The sequence below is a fragment of the Lineus longissimus genome, chromosome 11 (assembly GCF_910592395.1).
Source record: "Lineus longissimus chromosome 11, tnLinLong1.2, whole genome shotgun sequence".
Lineage (NCBI taxonomy): Eukaryota > Metazoa > Nemertea > Pilidiophora > Heteronemertea > Lineidae > Lineus > Lineus longissimus.
In genome coordinates, this window is record NC_088318.1 from 11,307,232 (window position 1) to 11,328,648 (window position 21,417).

At 42.0% G+C, this 21,417-nt stretch overlaps 3 protein-coding genes across 3 annotated transcripts in view; all 3 read left to right on the forward strand.

Annotated features, from left to right (window-relative positions):
* The window catches only part of LOC135495357 (aquaporin-4-like), a 38,290-nt gene that overhangs the window by 2,073 nt on the left and 14,800 nt on the right, over nucleotides 1–21,417 (forward strand). The gene's annotated exons all lie outside the window — the stretch shown is intronic.
* LOC135495355 (uncharacterized) lies at nucleotides 11,888–14,896 on the forward strand. The gene is made up of 4 exons (XM_064783866.1): nucleotides 11,888–11,979; nucleotides 12,113–12,344; nucleotides 12,564–13,591; nucleotides 14,239–14,896. The coding sequence occupies exons 1-4, from the start codon at nucleotides 11,920–11,922 to the stop codon at nucleotides 14,563–14,565; spliced, it is 1,647 nt and encodes a 548-aa protein (XP_064639936.1). The 5' UTR covers nucleotides 11,888–11,919; the 3' UTR covers nucleotides 14,566–14,896.
* Nucleotides 15,499–18,660, forward strand: LOC135495356 (uncharacterized). Its single transcript, XM_064783867.1, has 4 exons — nucleotides 15,499–15,621; nucleotides 15,936–16,167; nucleotides 16,404–17,428; nucleotides 18,034–18,660. Exons 1-4 carry the CDS (start codon nucleotides 15,562–15,564, stop codon nucleotides 18,358–18,360), a joined length of 1,644 nt encoding a protein of 547 aa, XP_064639937.1. The 5' UTR covers nucleotides 15,499–15,561; the 3' UTR covers nucleotides 18,361–18,660.

Here is a 21,417-nt window from a genome sequence, read left to right on the forward strand (position 1 = left end):
GTATTGTGGTGTATATAATTTGTAAATAGCGAAGAGAAATCATTCAGGTTTGTCTGCATACCTCGGCACTTGTGGTTCTACGTCGTTGAGGACGCATACGATGTTATCCGTTCGAGTAACCAAAGTTAGGCCTATGACGGTCGTGTTTATTGTGCTTCCCTGTGACTTTAGTAATTAGAAACAAACATTGGGATCAGTTATCATACTGAAGTATCACTGTGCATGCGAATTCACACGCATGCAGTTCGGAATATCACCAAAATTGGCGATTTTTTAATTCAAGTTTCAATTTTGTGAACGAAGCGAGTAGACCTTTCAGGTCTCTGAGAGCGTTGTGGCGGAGTGGTGTGTTCACGTAGAATAACAATCAAGATGCTCACCACGACTTTTATGCATGATTCGCTATCATACCTCATGCCGACTCTTTATTATAAAAAGGCGCCCTGGGTGGAAACAGACAAACACAGATGGCCAATCATACCGGGGCAAAAGAGCGCACACATCAAGCTTTGCCAGACGCCTCACTATATACTCCGGAACAGGACATCCGAAGATATCGATTCCCCGGACTCTGATTGTGACAAGAAAAATCATTATCATGCTTTAGATTAGAAGAAATACATTTACCTTGATATAAACGGAACAGATCGATCGAAAGATACGCCGACGTATTGGTTTACATCATTACGTTATGATTATAGGAAAATGGGCAATGATTAAATCTGTGGGTGACATTTAGCTATTTTTAATTGCTCCTGCCGCATGAATTTGGCGTTGCGCCGTATCTTGACACTGTAAAGGCAAACGTTGTTCTGAAAAGCATATTCTTCATAAATATGTTCTTCATATTTTCATGCGTGAAGCATATGTTGGACTATCGAGGCATATGCTAACCGTAGGGTCAAGTCTTTTTGCATCCAAAGCTCGTCAAATTCACCACCTCTCCAAGAACACCGGCTATACGTGTATGTCCGCTAGTTTCTTCCAACAGCGGACAGTGCTATGTCTCCCTTTTTCGCTGAACCTCTATGTGGATACTGTTGCGTCTGGAACGCCAGGAAAGGGATGCCGTATTACCATATTGGAGATATTTCCTTCAAATGTAATTCTGTCTGGTGCCTGCCACACAGATCAAAAGGCTATTTTATATCATAATACACTTATATCATATTATCCCCTTTGGAAATATACGACCAATGCATTACTATACGAAAGTTATGGTGCAATGGGAAAATAAAAACACTTTCTCTTTCTGAAGCCAAGATATGATTTACAATAACCCTGATATTAGTACTAAGTAGATTTTTGCCAGGTCAGAATATATAGTAACCTTTTATCATATATATACGGTTAAATACGAGTGACATTATAGCTCCTTTGATTAAAAAGCTAGCTGTTCCTTTGGCTGTTGCAACGGATATAGTTTTATGCGAAATTTCCAAAAGGTTTGTATTTCAAATAATTTTTTTGGTCGGCAACAAAAAAGAAGCCAGAGCTGCACGCATTGCTATTTTTTTATTATCAGATGTTATCATCATGTCAGGCATATCCTTTTCAAAATCATGCAATTGTAATCAGAAATACAACCAATAGATCAGATATAAATCTGGGAAGAACTAGTACTACCAGTATGTGAGGGAAACAAAAAGAACCATGTTCGTGAAGTGTAGCGTCTGGCTTCCCTTCTCTGGCTCATGGAAGCCAACGAAATGTCACTCTGAGTCAAAGAAGGAGGATTTTGTGTGATACACAGGGAAGATCAGACGGATTACAAAGACAAGGGGATTGTGCGTGGTCAATCCGGTTTCAAAGTAACTTACGACCGGGTCTGGAGGAATGTCCAACTGCAGTAGTGAGAATTGAGACTGGTAACACTAAATTTTAAAATAACGATTCTGCCAGACCTCACTGTGTGGATACAGGCTTGGCAATGTCAATTTGGTATTTTTTAGGGGATCCGTAGGCCAGACGACCCAGCTTGTGTACTGTGTGTGACATCTGTGGTTTTTTCCCATGTTTCCCATACATGTACATTACATAGACTGCTAGAAAGACCATGACTTTTCAATAAAGAGCAACACAGAAAAACGTATCAATCTATATCTCTCAGTGTTCCCAAACAATGAAGGGAAACACTGAGAAAGGGAATCAATCAGAAACGGAGAAAGATATTGCTGTCACAAAAAGTTCTCCTTGTCATGCTTTTGTATCATGGTTAATTTGATTTCAGAATTTACGAGAAGTTCGTGAAACTAATTTCATTTTATTGCTTCTCTTTGTAATGAACAAGCGACAATGAGGAGCATTGCGCCCAAGTGAAGGCACCAAATGGAATTTACTGTTTAGTCGTAAACATTGTTAAGGAGGATGCTGTCGGATGCCGGGTGCAAACTTTAAAAAAAAGTAACTGTATTGCGGTGTAAGAACATTGTCTCAAACAGTGGCAACAGTCTTATCCATTCTGAATAGTCGTCGTCTTAACTGGTTATTTTGACCAAGAAACTCCCGCGAACCGGCGCACGTCTCTTTGCATGTTGATCTATCCCTACGGTTAACCTCCGCGAGCTGGTTTGCTCGTTTCCAACATCATTCTCATTACGTGGATTAGGCCCATCGACCCCAATAAAAACTGTTTCATGGCGTCCTTGTTATCAAGATTTACGCTTTGATAAGAGTCGAACAATGGGAATTTAGGCCAGGTGCGAACGGGCTTTGTTTAAAGACAATAGACCGTGTTGGATAGGCCTAAATTCTTTTAACTGCGCGGGAGTGAGGGGCAGAATAATGTAATATTCCAGAGAGGAGTTTGAAGGTGTTAGGCTTGAGCATAACTTCTGTCTCGGCCTATGGCCACAAGACCTCGTCGCGACGGCCTTTTACCAAATGTCGTGATTGTTCAGCCTCTTGGCAATGATATATCTTTATCATCGTTTATAGCATCGTCATGACTGGGGATCATTTGCTTGCATTTGCTGTGTAATCCATGCTAATCCTGTAATAGCTTGGAACAGTGTTTAGGCTGAGCTTTCCGCCACCTTCCTTGTCGTGATAAAACCGGAACTAATCTCTTCCGATTCCCGTTAAAATCACTTTTTAATCCGCCATACGTGTCCTCCAAATTAAACTGACTAAAAGCGTAGTCATGAAATAATGCTTGAAGCTTTACGTGTGAATCCGGTACATCCGCCGGAAGTGCCCGGGGTTTTCCTAGCGACGAGTAGTAATAGCATAAACGATGGTTGCTGTCCAATTGTACGTTCGTCTATTCACCAATTAAATGTGAGTAACTCTGTGTTTGTCAGCGAAAGAAATACGCGTTAATGTAATTAATTAATGGGAAATGCGTACACCCCGCATAGCCATCATCCTAATGTGAACCCTTAACCAATTAGTGCCATCATTATTTGAACCCGTTGCTTCCTTTCATTATCGCCGCCATTAACGAGCAGGGAAGGCAGTCACATTGACAGCGATAAAACTTTATATCAAGATTCAGTTTTCTGCCTTGCTAATTGCTTCATTGAGGACCCGGAGGAGGAGACAAGCGTCCCAACATAATTCCTTTATAAAACTATTATACAAGTACAAGAGGAAATAACGTCAAGGAATATCCTTCAGGAACAGCAATGTCCAAGGTTCAAGTTTGTGGCAGTTTTTTATCATGCATAATCAGAAATGGGGGGGGGGCTAGCCACCCAATTAGCCACTATCAATCCATTATTGACTTGTGACCAGACATTTTACCTTTATGCATTCTCTATTTCGCCATGCACTGCGTGGCCGCGGGAGGGGGTGAGGCAAAACGAAATCTTCAGTCATGACTCGAGAACGCCACAAATTGGAATGTAATCCGTGCCGGCTTCCTGATCCTCCCTAACTGATCGGATGCGATCAATCACCATTAACAGGGTGACAGCGGTGTATCTTTATCAATATCACATGGTTATTCGCAACAATGTTAGCAATGGTAGTTGTCAAAATGAGCGATGGCTGATACAGAATGGTCTAAAACAAGTTAGATCTGGTTCATTACAGAGGCATTTCATGACTCGTTACGTGTACACCGATTTTTACTGACGAGGGTCTTTACCAAAGCGCTCCACGACACGACAGCACCTCGGTTCTGGTAGAATTTGAGGCACTCTGGAGTCGCTGCCCGTCGTTTAAGCGCTCACCTGAGCTCACTTTTAAAGAAGGAAATGTCGGCGAATGGACCGGGCTTCAAATCCATCGGTCTTGGATTGATTATCGGGCACCTCGTTCACCAGCGCGTCATATTGCGCTCCACTCTCTACTACATGTATATATGCTTTTCATCGTAGATTGGAAGTCGTGAATGGCGCTTACATGCAAACTGATTGGAGATCGGTCTGAGCAACATCGAAACTGCATCAATCATTGACGCTTTAACCATCAACTGGACATGTTTCCAATCGATACACCCATATACAGCGTATGCTAGTTTAGGATATGATGGATATAATCAGACGGACAATTGCGTAGACCACGGTTGTGGTTTAGCCAGGGATTAGCAGAAGCATGGTCCGGCCACTGTACAAATGTTTGTGAGATTAACTCTGGTAGAAGCATCATTCGGGAAGCCAGTCAATGACGAAAGCTATTTCTACCGATGCGATTTTGATTCTCGATATCCAGCTTTGAAAGCGGTCGTAAACCCAGCCTTACAAACGACGAAGTACGAATGTCTATATTCGAAATCTTGTGACTTCGCATTTACAGAAGTGCGTTCGTTATGGTTGTGAAATCTCCTTGATGAAGCTCATACGCTTACGTTAAAAAATGCACTTCTCTAACGAAAGAGTAATTACGCTACTCTCGCCTTTCCTACGGTATTCGACAGAAGTTCGCTCCGAAGCCATCATGATCTCATGAGTTTGCCTCGCCACTATCGAGTGATTGAGCGATCTCAAAACATTGCGGGTCAAGATGCTCCGAAGCAAGTGATCGATTCAGTGATGCCGAGGTAGCCAGGCTGCTACCTTCATGGTGACTCTCATGAAAACAATGCGTGTATCAGGATTTCAAAACTATCAGTGACGATTCTGCTTGAAACAGCAGGAAAGGCTGATAAATAGCAAATAAGGATGAAAGCAAATTTGTCAGTGACTGGTTCCCATATGCAAAAATCTCGAGTATCTTCGACTTTCTTTATCATCATGTATTTTGATTGATGGAGACGCTGTGCGCCTCTAATTAATTGGGACGCGCGTTCTGTTTGCGAGACGCAGAATTGGTTGATGTTTGTACGGCAGCATTCGTATTTGCCATGTCATATAGAAAGAATATTTGATATCTGAGCATGATTTGTAAAGACCATTTTTATCCAATGGGAGTTCGATCACTGTGTGCCGAAAATATAGGCGTAGGTATATGTGTAAGGGTTTTCTTCTTTCGATGAAAATCATTGGCTCCGCCGATTCAACTTAAACTATCATATGAATGGTCTCCAGATTCACTTCAACTAACGATCACACCAAGAAAAACAGCGTAATCATGCCGAATAAATCATCCCAGCATCGATTTTCTGTCCGAATCAAATGTGATACCACCTTCGAAATGATACCGAAATCAAATCATCTCTCTCGAAATGACGTGCATTTATCGCGAGAGTTGGCGTACCTGTCACGAGATTGTATCGGGGAATCCAACACCGCTCGCGCTCTGGTGAATCATATTGTGGAATGCGATAGTTGAGATGACATAGCGCAGTAAATATTGAGTTATCAGGCTAATATCAATCATAATTGGCCGTGATCTATATCAAGCTAACTTGACTTAGCAATGTGGATGTAACTTACACACCCATTTACGAAATGTAAGGAGAACACAGAACCATCATTCGAAGTTGGAAGAATAGCACTACTGATCGTCGGCCCCCATCTGGAAAGCTACTTTCTCCAGCTCCGACAACAAAAGACAGTTGTTTGGATTCTGGCGAAGTTCATGTGGGATTCTGACATTTCGAATGAAGGTCTGTCCAAGGTGCCTGGATAATCGTATGGATGGGGTTCCATCATATCGAATGAAGTTCCGTCTGCCATTGCCTTGCGTTGCTGGCCAAAAGGTCAAAGTATCAGTAATTGGTAGGTCATGAAACATACCCATCTGGCATTGGGAGTTGCCAATATTGATTGGAACAGCCTAGTGATTGTCCAGATGTAATTTATGGAGATGATGGGGGGGGGGGGGGGAATGATATGCAATCCTTTACATAGCTGCAGCACAGAAGATGTTCCTCCATGTCTGTCCGGATTTTATGCTGGTCCTTGTGTCGCCTTTGCTCGAGGACGGGCACCAACTCTGCACAGTTCTTCCTCCAAATCTCTCTTAGCCACAATCTTACCCATATGTTATGCTCAACAGAACAAATATCTAATAACCGTCGTCTTTACTCTCTCAGGCATAGATGACTTCCTCTAAATCCCTGCAAGCCACAACCCTATACCCTCATGCTCAACCGAACGAATGGATGTCTAATAGCTGTCGTCGATACTCTGTCAGGCATAGAAGACAAGTTACACACAAGATATCAGAGATCGCATTTTATATGCATGATGTCTTTATTTATTGTTATTTGATGTGATGCATCCGGTTTGAAATGAAGGGATGTTGAGGGAAAGAGGCTTGTTTGCGATTGCTTCCGGTATGAAATGTCACTCCAGCCTCGTTCCCGACATCGAAAATACGCATCTCATTATGGGAAGAGCTCCGTCTGCTGATCGTACGGAGCGATCAACAACCCAAATATCACGAGTTCTCGCAGTGAGGTGCGTACGTGGTTTGCTGGATGTCATGCCGCTACAGCCCGTCATGTTATAGAAAATTACACAGTCGGTGACATTTTTTGTCCCTAACTACAAACATTTCCGCTCATCTCCAAACCAGCTACATTTACGGATGATCTGAGAGACCAAAACTTATATCTTAGAGGCATAATGGGTGCCATGATTATTTGATGAGGGTTATTACTCGAGTTATTTGAGCACAGCTGGTGATGATGGGAGGAAACTACGTTATTATCCAGTTCATCTGCCATGGGCCGGGGTATTAGGAATCAGAACCCCAAACTGTTGAAACTCCACAACTCCAGCATGGGGGTAAAACACTTTTTTTTCAATCCCTTTGATGATATTAATTCCTTGGTTCCAAACTTGGTTCACGTCCAACAACCGCAGAGTAGCAATTAATATCAAACCAAACATGCCTCTTTCACTTTGGCTTCAGTCACTCGAATCAATGCTGGCTTCCCGAGGCCGGCTTTGGCTCCAAGATCCCACTTCATTTGCTGCCTTTAATAAATAGCACTTTGAGAGTGACGCGAACAAAAAAGTGGTTTGCTCATGGTAAGCTAATCACATCAACGGAACTTCCCGCGGCTGTTGTTGTGATACGAAAAAAGCAAGAAGTAATTTCCTGCTAACACAAGTGTAAATGTAGTGCCATTTTATATTCCTGCGCGGGTGAAAGATGGATTGATGCTGTGAATGATATTATTCAGCCGCCTGTAAACGAGACCTTTCTTTAATTTTTCGCCTGTTGAAAGAAAAACCTGAGGCCATATGTTTGAAAGAAGGAAAGATGTTTCTGTGATAATGTAGGTGCCTGTACATGTGTAGTTTGACTGACACTATTCATGGTGTTATTGGTGAAGAATAATGAAAGCCAATTTACGGATCTTCCTAGTTGGTTTAGAAGAGGAGCGGCACTGGATGGGTTTCGTTCAATATAACCCACCAATGTCATGTGGCGTTACTGCCTTGATTTATGAATTTGTACTCCGGATTAAGGATATAAAACCGTTTCTAAAGATATAAGTATTTATATATTTATCCATGATTGCAAGATCCGTTGACCGCTCACCAGAAGCGAGGAAGAACATCATTTCTCTTCAACGGTCCCGCGGAACGCCAACATATATACATCATCTCACACAGTCTCGGAAAAATATGACACAAAGGTCATCCGATATTATGGCTCTTGTGTCGCTTCATGTAAAAACACCATTGTCGGGTTGACATTCAAGCCGTGTTATGCCAACTGAGCAGAACAGAGCGAAATAGAATAAACGTCTATTGTCCTTTTTCTTTTCGTTCCACGCGTCTTTTGTAAGCAAAGGAAGTGATGCTTATAATGAATGTCATGTGAAGTTTGGGGTCATGGTTTTCAAATTCCTATGCCAAGGGAGTAATAGTATCTCAACACAAAACCCCATGCAATGCAATATTGAAAATGTGGTTTGTGATTATCATCGTAGATTCGAATTCTGTGTCGGAAACATACACTGTTTTCCTTTTCCACTACGTTATTTAGCCCCTAAGACCTCGCAGTAAAGAGAATTCAGGCCGTGCACGGCCTTTTGTCTCACATGTTTTGTCTTTAAACAAAGGCTATTGACACCTTGACCTAAATTCCCATTGTTCGCCTGTCTTATCAAAGGGTTTACAGGGCAAAGCTCAATAACATCCACCACACGAAACCGCTTTCGTGAGGGTCGATGATGCTTAACCGCCAAGTGCAAGTATACGGTATACACGTAGGGCCTATGGCATCTTCTCCAATGGCGATCTTAAATTGCACATCATGGCTTTGAACTGTACCACTTTTTTAACCACTTGTCGACAACTTAGAAGTATCACATGCCATTCACTTTTTCTTCTGTCAGTTATTAGTGATATTTTACATCACCAAACCCTTGTCGGTTTTTTCATTACTTGATTACTGGAGCTTTCTTATGTCAAAGGTTCTATGGCACCCATCACTTACAGCTAATGATGTGTTATATGGATGCCGCGGGTGTCGTCTCAATTTACTATGATGGACATTTTAATTAAATTAGGATCTAATGGGTCTTTATATTATATCTTAATGGCGTGGAGTAAAATTTCTATAGTGTATTCTATTTCGGTTTGGCTTACTCTGCATAACGGCCGTATATTAATGATCCAGTCACCGAGTCAGCATTATGCTATTCAAAAAATCGATGTTATAACATTCTGAATTGTTCCAGTGATAAATGTTTCTGCTTTGTATTGGTGCCCTATTCGCGGACATGGCGACTACTGACAGAACACAAAAAAAAAACATTCGATGTGTTGGAGGGGAAGTACCCACACAAAAACACGAACAGATACTAGCCTACACTGGCAATCTCTATACTGATGTTCTCTGCTCTCGATTTGAAATCGAAAAAAACCCGTCAGATGCTGTCATAAAAATCTGGAAGTGAATTCGGATGTCATTAATGGTATATTTCGCTCACGGTTTAATTATGAAAAGCCATTACGGGAATTTCCTATAATCGTTAAACTTAAAGTGACTGGTTAATTTGGCCCGCATGGCAATTTGAACACTTTATGGCATTACGACCATCGATTTTGAGAATCAGAGCTGTAAATCCGCTCCAAATCCGTCCATAGCCATCCATCATGTCGTGCTGAACGACGCAATCCATTGTTGAGCTCCCGGCGAGTTTAACTTTAGGCAAGTTATTAATATTGTTTTGATTGAATTAAGGCCACTTATCTTTCATAAGGCAAACTGGTAATAATATTTTGATTCGTGCATTATTCTAATGTCTTATCAAAGGATTATCTGGGCAAATCATTGTTGACATCAACCCCACGAAACTGCATCCATGGGGATCGATGGCCTTAACCGGCAAGGGCAAATACACATATATACTGTTGGAAGTAGTCGTGCTTGTTTCAATGTCAATATTATATAATATGACACCAAACTGCAGGTCTTTGTATCCGAAAAGTCTGTGCTTCAGCTTCTAAGTCTTACTTCCCCTTCAAAATCAATCATTCCCGGATAGCATTTTATCTGACGATGATTGAGGCACTGCCGTGAGACGTGGGTGATTGAAAGCCCCATTACTCAGCCTTATTACCACATATAATGTTACCGCGCGTTTGCTGGCTTATCACATTATATAGATGAAGGAATGCAGTTAGACACTGTGCCAGTCCCAATAAGATTCTGACTGATTAGATTACTTGGCACCTTATTTAAAGACCAGTGAATAGGTAGAACATCTCAGTCGATCTTGCTTCGAAAAGGGTAAAATGTATTACCAATGTTAAAATCGGTACGCTAGAAACGAGCTTAATGGTTCTTCATCAGGTGGTGAATTTCTAAGTAGGTGGTTGGAAGTTGATGATGGTGTTCAGATCATCCAGAAAACCGTTGCCTTAAAGGGGTGAACAGCATTACCGGTGATGAAATTGGCTTGCATACACAGTTTTATACGTACATGTATGTTTTCTTTCTGTTTTCTGACGGAAAGGTGATAGCGAGAACTGAGTTGCACAGGTACGAAGGACCAAGTTGCTCGATTGGCATTAGCAATATTAAAACGTTGGGGTTAAGTCCTACCGCTAAGTTCATGCATACTATTGTTAGCGAAATCTACCGAAACCCTTAAACAGCCCTCTTTCGCCATCTCAAAGAATAAACGAGGCCGGTTCGAGCCATCTTCATTCCTCATAAAGCATTGTAAATCTCCTTATCATGGGAACAGTTTCAAAACCAAATTGTCTTTAAATCCAACTCTAGTCAAGCTAGTTATAAATAACGCATGGTGCGCATCCCATTTTATCTGGCGGTATTAGAAGTCTTTGAACGAGACCCCGGGGAGAGTGGGGGAAATTGGTTGCTCGTTCCAATGGCTGTTTTGACCCCAGTACGAAAGCCCTACGGGCAATGACGGATGTGACAGGAATTAGGCTACGGATGGTTCAGTAGCAAGACGATTGTGGACCCATAATCTTCGCAAAATGACTGTGTATGGCAGAAGTAAGATATTTGCTTTAAACCAGCATGTAGGTTCCAGCATTTTCCGTTAGCTTTTTACCCTGGTGTTCAAACCATGCAGATATAAGTTTCTGATACTACGTGTTCCAATTTTGTCATGGTTCACTACTTTAGATTTTTAAAGCCCAAGTCTGAAATAGCTGGAATACTTCCGTCCATGTTTATCATTTGCACCTTGCGCATGTCGGCACCCTTATTACCGACCATCTGTCTCGCAAGAGGAGATGTGATTGTGATTATGAAGGGGAAATGAATTGAGAAGGAAGTCTCGATGGACGTTCATAATGACATAATGAGCAAGTCGCCAAGACAGATAGTTGAAAAACAAAATTGGCCGCATTCACCGACCAGCCAGATTTGCCGATTGGGAGAAAAACTAATGAAAGCTATTTCGCTCAATAACGTCAGATGAAATAAAATAGCAACGATACTTAGTTGCTATGTTTGCGACTTCCACACGATCGAGCTCATGCCGGGTGCCACTCATGCCACTCCAAAAGGCTCTCCTTCTTGCCGCAGTCGCATGTTTTTTACAGGCGCGAATTTAGCGATGACTTCTTGGCTGATTCCCGGTGCTGGTGGAGAATCGATACCACAGGGGCTGGTACACGGCACGAAGACCGGTATTCGTTCAGCGTAATCGCAGCACAGTTTCGCGTGCAGAGTTCCATGCAGAAGAACACTTTTACTAACAGGGTACGAACCACACGAGGAAATCCGGGGTTTTACTTTCGCTTCTGCGGCTCTGAACCCTGATTCCTCTCAGGATGGGTCAGAACAACTTTTGCCTGATTTAAAAATGCAGCGAAAGAGTTCATCAGCACTTTTCATATAGTCTTTCTGGACAACAGCTGGTTAAAACAGTCCTCTCTATTCTATGCTTTATGTAGCAACAATATTGGAGAAAATCTAAGATAATGACAAAATTGTCGATTAGTCGTCCATTGCCATTTCCGACTTCATATGGTTATATGCTATCAAAACCATCATATTAACCACGTATGCAACCTCAGTAGTACGGTCAGTTTATACATAGGAGAACGGTATTTCGCTCTATACCAGTTACTGGCCACCGCAGCAAACATGGGTGTTTTTAGCGAAATCACTTTCTGTGTCTTCTACGTCCTCGTGTTGCAGTACATGGTAAGTAAACACCTTTTTTTGTTCCATCCAGAATTTGTTTATCGCCGCTAAATGCATGGATCACAGCTTGTTTAATACATTTCATCAAGCGTTTATGTATATTACTCGTAACATGCAACTTGTGCATTTACAGACAAATGGTTACTACCAAGATACTAGTTGCACCACCAAAGCGAAGCTGGGCAAGATCCACGAGGTTACGACATCTCCGGCAATGGAGGAATTGGTCAAGGGAGGTCAACTCGATGTGACCTTGAGGGTAACAACGTCCTTTAAGCCTAAAGCTTCCTGGGCAATTGTTAAAACCGTTCAAAGCGTTGAAGATAATTACTACAACAGCTTTAGTTTCCCGGTGCCGGAGAAAGGTGAGACCTAGTTCAAGGAAATATTTTTCATGTATTAGTATTAAAGGAGCTTGTACATTGTAGTTATTTGGTAAACCTGCATGTATAAAGCAAAGTTATTTACTACGAAGTTAGATGGCGCTAGAGTACCGTCATTCTCTAAAGAAATATTCAATGGGTCATTTGATCTTTTAAGTATTACTTTACACCACAAGTATATCGTGATCGTTTGTTTTGTAGATACAGGAAGCATGAGAACGAAGACTGAATCCGAAGTTTCGAACTCGTATTCGTTCTCCCTTCATCTCGATTCGTTCGACCAAGATCGCATCTTTCTCACTCTTCAACTTGACCACCCCTGCAATGCAATAACTATAGAGGGAAATATGGTATACTGGTTGAACATGACGGGCGTAGACCTACCCACTGCGCTCAGTGTGCCAAAACCCTTTATCGACCTGAGCGAAAAATCTGAGGCCAGAATGAAGGTGGGAATGGAGGTCAATGATGCCATCCTGGAAAACTTCCACTCGATTGGCTATTTTAGTTATGTTAGGAAAAATGGAATTCTGAATATGCGTTATGGTTCAGGTAGTCGCGATCCTATTGGTATCGAGTTTCAGGCTGGCTCTGGGGTGCGTGCTCCAAGATACGGCAAAAGCGTCGCCGGAGAGATAGTCCTAACGAAGCGGCCAGAGAAACTCAGTGATATCGAGGCGATGACTTTTCGCATTGAAGCCAATCTACTTTATAGCGGCCGGGGATATTGGCATGGAGGGCTCGTCATTTGGGCGATGACGCAAATCAAACTGAGAGACCACGAAGCGAGACCCGTCATCGGTATCTTCACACGTCAATCATATAATAGGTTTCTGATTCAAAGGGACGAAAACCGTCACTTCATCGGTTTCGTTGACTCAGATGGAACGAGCTTATTCCCATTTCTCCAGGATAGAAACATGAAAGTGCCCTTGGTGTTTCAATGTTTGGCCGAGGGAGTCGAACAAACTCCTTACGTAGCGGTTGCTTTGAATGATTCGAACGATGGCGTAGTGTTGGATCCCTTAGGCAGTACCGAGTATCCTGGATTGATGACCAGTATCTACGAAGTTCCCTCACAGAGCGAGAAGAAGGCAGACTTCATTTGCAGCGCCGCTCAAGGTGAGGCGGTGACCAACGTGCCATTTAGAACAATAATCACAGAGGCGGTCGAGACTACGACAGACCATGAGGATGTGGTGCCTTTGGATGAGGAGACATTCGCAAATGTAAGTTAGGCCATCTATTTGGTCAATCAACCCATAAGCCATGTCAGACCACGGTAAAAACTATTCCAGGAGCAGGCCGCCGAACTACTGTTACATATTGTAGGCAACTACTAAGCCAGGCCACTCTACTGCTCCTAGGCAACTACGAGCCTGTTAAAATTCATTTCCTATCATATTTCCGCAACATATTAATATATCAAAATCATATTTAAACGTTGGACGAGGTAGATCTAATTTTCTCACCGTTTGCCATCTTGTCGCAAAAATACCTGACTTTCCCGAAGTAACCGGTGGCACAGCGGCGAAATGATCACTGCGGCCGGGCGCCACAGAAGCGCTAGTACATGTATAGTTGAGACGTTACTTTATACGAACGCTGGCACGCTTACACGTAATCGAACACGCTACACATGTGTAGTAAACGTACATGTAGCTAATTATACTTCGGCGGCACGGTAATTACCGCTTTCACGAGTAGGCCTATGGTACCAAGGTCACTTGCAAAGCTTGAAGCGACTACGCAGCACTCGTAGGGTGGCTTTTCTTCGCAAACTTGACCCAGTCTTCCAAGACAAGTATTACTCGTGGACTTTTCTGATCATGAACCTTTCTGATCATAGCGGTTAATTATTTTCCATATTTTTCAGGGATTTACCTTCAGCTGCAGGGCAAAAGGCGATCCCATCCCGACCATCAGGTTCTTTAAGGAGGACAAATACAGCCTTGGTCACCCACCAAATGCAATCGATCTCCTCGATGATGAATACTTCGTCGAGGAGATAAAGGACTCGGACCGCATTCGTGTAGCGTCTTCAGCGGGCCAGGCAACCTTGACCGTATTTCCAGGTGACTCCCCTTATCCACATGATGACGAGGCTTTCAGACTTGTCTGTGTCGGCGCGAACCAGTTCACCGCCGCCGCAGCATCTATTGATTTCATTGCACCGAATGTCAATATCACTAATTTCTATTGAAACAAACGAAAACGCGGAGGAGCTGGAAGAGACTAGCCGCTTTAGTGTCCCGCTTCGGAGGGTCAGATGGCCTTGACCGTCTCTCCTGGTAGCTTCCCTTCCATGGCATGATGAGGTTTTCAAGCTTGTCCGTGCAGGAGCATGTAAATAAGTGTAATAATCGTAAAGTTTTTTATTTATCATCAACGATAGTATAATCCATATCTAGAGGAGTAAGTTGCTGCGTTGTAGCCATTGTTAGCGGTAAATGTATGGCTATATTCATGTCCTAGCTCAGAGATATTTTTCTAATGTAAATGCAATTGCGAAATTAAATGGACGGATTTGCTGACTTAAATGCTAACATTTTATTGATTAACTCCTAAACGCATTGGAAATGCTTTTTACGGATTTCTCGTTTCGAGTTTTCATGGCTTAAAGATTAGAATAAAGTGTTATTGTACTGGTTATTTAGAAATCTATTCCGTTGCTCTTCTGAATAACTTATCGCTAAAATTGTTATGGAGATTGAATCATTTGCAATTAAATGACGTCCTCCATTTTTTAAAAGTGCCAGTTCTGCTGCAGGGGGGGGGGGGGGCACTCGTAAAGCACCTGACTATCGGTGCTCGTTTATCGTGTTTGAAACCGACCTGCATAGCGACCCAAAAAGGAAGTTTTTTGGCCCCTTGACGGAAGATCTAACGTAAACCAGATGGTGACCAACGCACCCCCCCCCCTCCCCCCAAATTACCTGTCTTTCTGACCAATAGCTGGTTAGAGACAGTCCTCTCTATTCTATGCTTGATTATGCAGATGGCAACATTATTGTAGAAAATCTATGAAGTAATGACAAAATTGTCGAATCGTCGTCGATTGCTATTTTCGATTGCATATAATTATATGCTATCATAATCATCATATTAACAACTTATTCAGCCTCTGTAGTAAAAGGTCAAGCTGTACATAGGACAACAGTCTTTCACTCTATACCAGTTACTGGCCATCGCAGCAAACATGGGTGTTTTCAGCGAAATCGCTATTAGCATTTTCTCCATCTTCTTGTTGCAAGACGTGGTAAGTAAACATTTGGTTTTTTTGTTCCATCCGAAAATTGCTAATCCACACAGTGTTGAAAGTTAACGGTTTACCATCATTTAAATTGCCATATCGCTTCTTGCGTTATTGGTCTCCAATTAGACGTCCACACCGCCCGGGGATTAGGTGGGTGGAGCCGCTGAGCTGATACTGAGCTGAGCCCGATCTTCGCTCGTGTGGTTTGAGCTCAAAGTATCTTCCTTCTTCTTCACATTTTGCAAGTTACATTATAAACAAGTTTATTGTATATGCCTGGCCTACTTCCAGTAAACCGTCTATGTACTCTTTTACAGACAAATGGTTACTACCAAGATACTAGTTGCACAACCAAAGCGAAGCTGGGTAAGATCCGCGAGGTTACGACTCATCCGGCAAGGGAGGAATTGGTCAAGGGAGGTCCGCTTGATGTGACCTTGAGGGTAACAACGCCCTTTAAACCTCAAGCTTCCTGGGCATTTGTTAAAACCATTCAAAACCACGAAGATAATTACTACAACAGCTATTTCATCCCGGTGCAAGAGAAAGGTGAGACCTAGTTCAAGGAAATCTTTTTTGTGTATAGGGCCTACTATAAATGTAGTATTAAAGGAGCTTCATGGTTGTGGTTATTTGGTAGACCAACATGTGTAAAGCAAAGTTATTTACTGCGAAGTTAGATGGCGCTAGAGTACCGTCATTCTCTAAAGAAATATTCAATGGGTCATTTGATCTTTTAAGTATTACTTAACATCACAAGTATATCGCGATCTTTTGTTTTGTAGATACAGGAAGCATGAGAACGAAGACTGAATCCGAAGGTTCGAACTCGTATTCGTTCTCCCTTCATCTCGATTCGTTCGACCAAGATCGCATCTTTCTCACCCTTCAACTTGACCACCCCTGCAATGCAATAACTATAGAGGGAAATATGGTTTACTGGTTGAATATGACTGGCGTAGACCTACCCACTGCGCTCAGTGTGCCAAAACCCTTTATCGACCTGAGCGGAAAATCTGAGGCCAGAATGAAGGTGGGAATGGAGGTCAATGATGCCACCCTGGAAGTCTTTCGCTCTATGGCCTATTTCAGAACTATTGGGAAAAATGGAATTCTGAATATGCGTAATGGTATACGTAGCCGCGATCCTATTCGTATTGAGTTTCAGTCTAGCTCTGGGGCGCGTGGTCCAAGGTACGGCAAAAGCGTCGTCGGAGTGATGGTCCTAACGAAGCGGCAAGAGACACTCGGTGATGTCGAAGCGATGACTTTACGCACTGAAGCCAATCTACTTTATAGCGGCCAGGATTATTGGCAAGGAGGGCTCGTTATTTGGGCAATGACGCAAATCAAACTGATGGACATCGCAAGACCAGCGATCGGGATCATCTCACATCAATGGCATAGCGGGGTGCGGTTTCCAACGGATGAAAACGGTGTCAAAATCGGTTTCGTTGACTCAGATGGCACAATTCTAATCCCATTTCTCCAGGATGGAAACATGAAAGTGCCCTTGGTGTTTCAATGTTTGGCCGAGGGAGGTGAACAAACTCCTTACGTAGCGGTTGCTTTAAATGGTATGAACGATGGCGAAGTGTTGGATCCCTTAGGCAGTACCGAGTATCCTGGAATGATGACCAGTATCTTCGAAGTTCCCTCACAGAGCGACAAGAAGGCAGATTTTATTTGCAGCGCGGCTCAAGGTGAGGTGGTGACCAACGTGCCATTTAGAACAATAGTCACAGAGGCGGTCGAGACTACGACAGACCTTGAGGATGTGGTGCCTTTGGATGAGGAGACATTTGCAAATGTAAGTCAATGTAGGTCAATCAACCCATTAGACGTGTCAGACCACGGTAGAAAACTATTCCAGGAGCAGGAACCGAACTACTGTATTGTAGACAACCATTGTGCCACGCCACGTTACTGCTCCTAGGCAACTACTAGCCTCTTCATTTCTTTTTCGTTTTCAATCATATTTCCGCAATATATAAAATTTTGGACGGGGTAGAACTACTTTCCTCACCTCGGATATTGCAACGTTTGCCATCTTGTCGCAAAAACACGTGGCTTTCCCGAAGAAACCGGCGGCTCAGCGAAGTGATCACAGAGGCGTGCTAGTTGTGACATCACTTGGGAAATAAAACGAACGCTGTCACGCTTACACACGTAATCGAACACTCTAAACATGTGTTGTAAACGTAGCTGACGGTGCTTCGGCCGGACGGTAAATAACGCTTTCACCAGCAGTGCCAATGCGTCAATGTCACTTGCAAAGCTTGAAGCGACTACTCAGCACTCGTAGGGTGGCTTTTCTTGACACTGACAGAATACCAAGAACGAGTATTACTCGTGGACTTTTTTTATCCTGAACCTTTCTGATCGTTGTGGTTAATTATTTTTCGTCATTTTCAGGGTTTCACGTTCATCTGCAGAGCAAAAGGCGATCCCATCCCGACCATCAGGTTCTATAAGGAGGACAAATACAGCCTTGGTCACCCACCAAATGCAATCAATCTCCTCGATGATGAATACTTCGCCGGTGAGATAAAGGACTCAGACCGCTTTGGTATAGCGTCTTCAGCGGGCCAGGCAACCTTGACCGTATTTCCAGGTGACTCCCCCTATCCATATGATGACGAGGCTTTCAGACTGGTCTGTGTCGGCGCAAACCAGTTCTCCGCCGACGCTGCATATATTGATTTCATTGCACCGAATGTCAATATCACTAATTTCTATTAAAAAAACGAAAACGCAGTTGAACTGGAAGAGACTGGCTGCTTCAGTGGCCCGCCTCAGATAATCAGATGACCTTGACCGACTCTCCTGTTAGCTTCTCTTCCGTTTATATCTTTCCATGCCTTTTTGATTTCCCGCGCAAATCAGATTATCTCCACCGACGGATCGACAACGAGAGGGCCCTGGAGAGAAGAAGACACACTGGTTTGCCCGGGTGAATACAGTTCAACTTAAATGTATATGTATACGTCAAATCGTGTTATCTTTGAAAGAATTATCAAAAGAAGAATTTAATAAAAGGCATGGATTAGTTCTTTATAACATTCTTCATTCCCGTTGGAAAGTTACCACCCAAAATATCACGAGATCACGCAGCGAGGTGCGTGATATGTACTGGACTGCAATGATTGGTTCTTTCGCTGCGTTAGATATGTAATATCCGGGAACACCCAGGGCGATACAACTATCTTAATTTGATCGAAGATATTTTAATCTTGAACATAAAGCACGGGCCTTGGGGGCGAAGGACGCTTCACCGGTCACGAATTATTGGCGAAGTTAACGTGGCTGGCAACATCGTCAAAAAAAGAAATGAAAAAAACGAAGAAAGGTCGGCTGCGTGTTTAATTTATGTCGAGTTCACTCACGACAAAAGCAGTATGTAGAACGTAAAATGACATTCATTAATTTCAAGAAGCGATGGAAACGAGATAAAATATATATAAATGTTGGCTTGCTACAACAGACACTAGAGTACAATTATATATTTATTCAGTGAAACATTCTGCTGCGACGAAATAAACTACCGTACGGTGCATACATGAAGATACTTTATTCAACATAATGGCGATCAGCCGGTGTGATTATTTTCTTATCTTGGTGAAAGACGCTAAAACGCCCGGGCAAAATGCTGGCCCGGCAGGTGATCATCGGATTCCACATTCTGCCAGAATGAAACAATCCAAAACATAATTATTATCTTCATCATCGGATTCATCCTCCTGAGCTATCGCCAGAGTCAATAATCAATGAACCCTCCCTTACGAAAGTCTGAGATATCGAAGATTTCCATTAACCAGTCAATATCGATACCTTAATTGAAATACATTGTCATGGTATTGTATCTTGTGATGTTATTTGGATTTCAATTGATGTCGTAAGGAAGATTCCGTCTGCATTCCGGAATTGGCTTGAAGGTGACATGTATTGACAAAGCCTTGAGCGGTCAAGGTCGAAAGATCAAACGCCCGAGGAAACTCAGTCGTCATGATCAGTTGCACGTATGCATAGTCCTTGTACATCATACTCAAGCGCATTGATAGTAGTGTGATAAGGCACGGTCCTACAATATGCTTGGATATCATCCCTGCTTTGGAGGTGTTGGAGAATGCTTGTACTTGTGGATGTATACGTAAACGAGAGCTACCGAACTTCCAGCGGTATTGCCTCCTATGGCATGATATATGTTGCAATATTCAATAAAAATATTTTTCATGCAATATTAATTTTTGTTCATTCATCGTTTCATTTTTGATGCAATGTTACACTTTTTTCATGCAATGTTAAAATTTCCATTCAATGTGTGTTTATTTGATGCAATGTTACATTTCTTTATGCAATGTTCACTCGATAATTGTTCATTAAATGTTTCATATTTGATGCTATGTTTCACTTTTTTCATTCAATGTTCAAATTTTCATTTGATAATTGCCCGGATAATTGTTCATTCATCGTTTTATTTTTTGATGCAATGTTACACTTTTTTCATGCAATGTTCAAATTTTCATTCGATAATATGCATTCAAAGTTTCATATTTGATGCAATGTTTTCAATTTTCTTCATGCAATTACGATTAAATTTTCATGCAATATTTGGCAATTATTCATTCAATGTTGGCGCAACCTTTTTCTTTCAATAATCTGTGAAAATATTTATGCGAAAACTGCATTGTGGGTAATATTAGAAACGAAGACGCTGATTGGCTAATCTCGTGTAGTGGAATAGGAGCGTTATACCACTAGCACATTGTACACAACTTTTTCCAAAGTCGTTTGATACGAGCTTGGAGGGAGGCTATCACGACAATCACAATTGTATGGTTTGGTCTCATTCATACAGCCATTGACAGCATGTACACAACAATGGAGCTTTTGGTACGTCTGTCTTATTCCCCGTCACGAGATTAGCCAATCAGCGTCCGCGTTTCTAATATGACCCACAATGCAGTTTTCGCATAAATATTTTCGCAAATTATTGAATGAAAAAGTTTCCGCCAACATTGAATGAATAATTGCCAAATATTACATGATCATTTTATGAAATTTAGAAATCGTTATTTCATAAAAAAGTAAAACATTGAATCGAATACGAAACATTGAATGATCAATTATCAGGGCAACTATCGAATGAAAATTTGAACATTATTGCATGAAAAAAGTGAATTATTGCATCAAATATGAAATATTGAATGAACAATTATCGAGTAAACATTGCATAAAGAAATGTAACATTGCATCAAATATGAACACACATTGAATGGAAATTTTAACATTGCATAAAAAAGTGTAACATTGCATCAAAAATGAAACGATGAATGAACAAAAATCAATATTGCATGAAAAATATTTTTATTGAATATTGCAACATACATCATGCCATAGCCTCCGTATAGACTCCGCGCGTTTTCTGGAAGCTGAGCAATGACAATATAATGTACATTGAGGGTCAAGATGTAAACGAGCGTGAATCTGCGGGAAACTCCCATCCTGCTAAGACTTCAACGGATCAATTGCCTGTGATGTGGCTGCTGTTAGTAGTAAACAAGGCGCATCAACCCAATATCAGGCTGTAACAAAAATCAAGTGTTGAGCTGACACTGAAACTGATTGATATGCTGTAAGAAATACCTTTCATTTGATACAATGTATTTTGTGCTCAAAAACGCTGCCAAAGTTTATTTTTGTGGTTAAGTATCCTCCTACCACGAGTCAATGCATTACACAGTGCATTGTACTGCACTTCATGGTGATGCTAAAACGATGCAATGCACTGCACTGTGT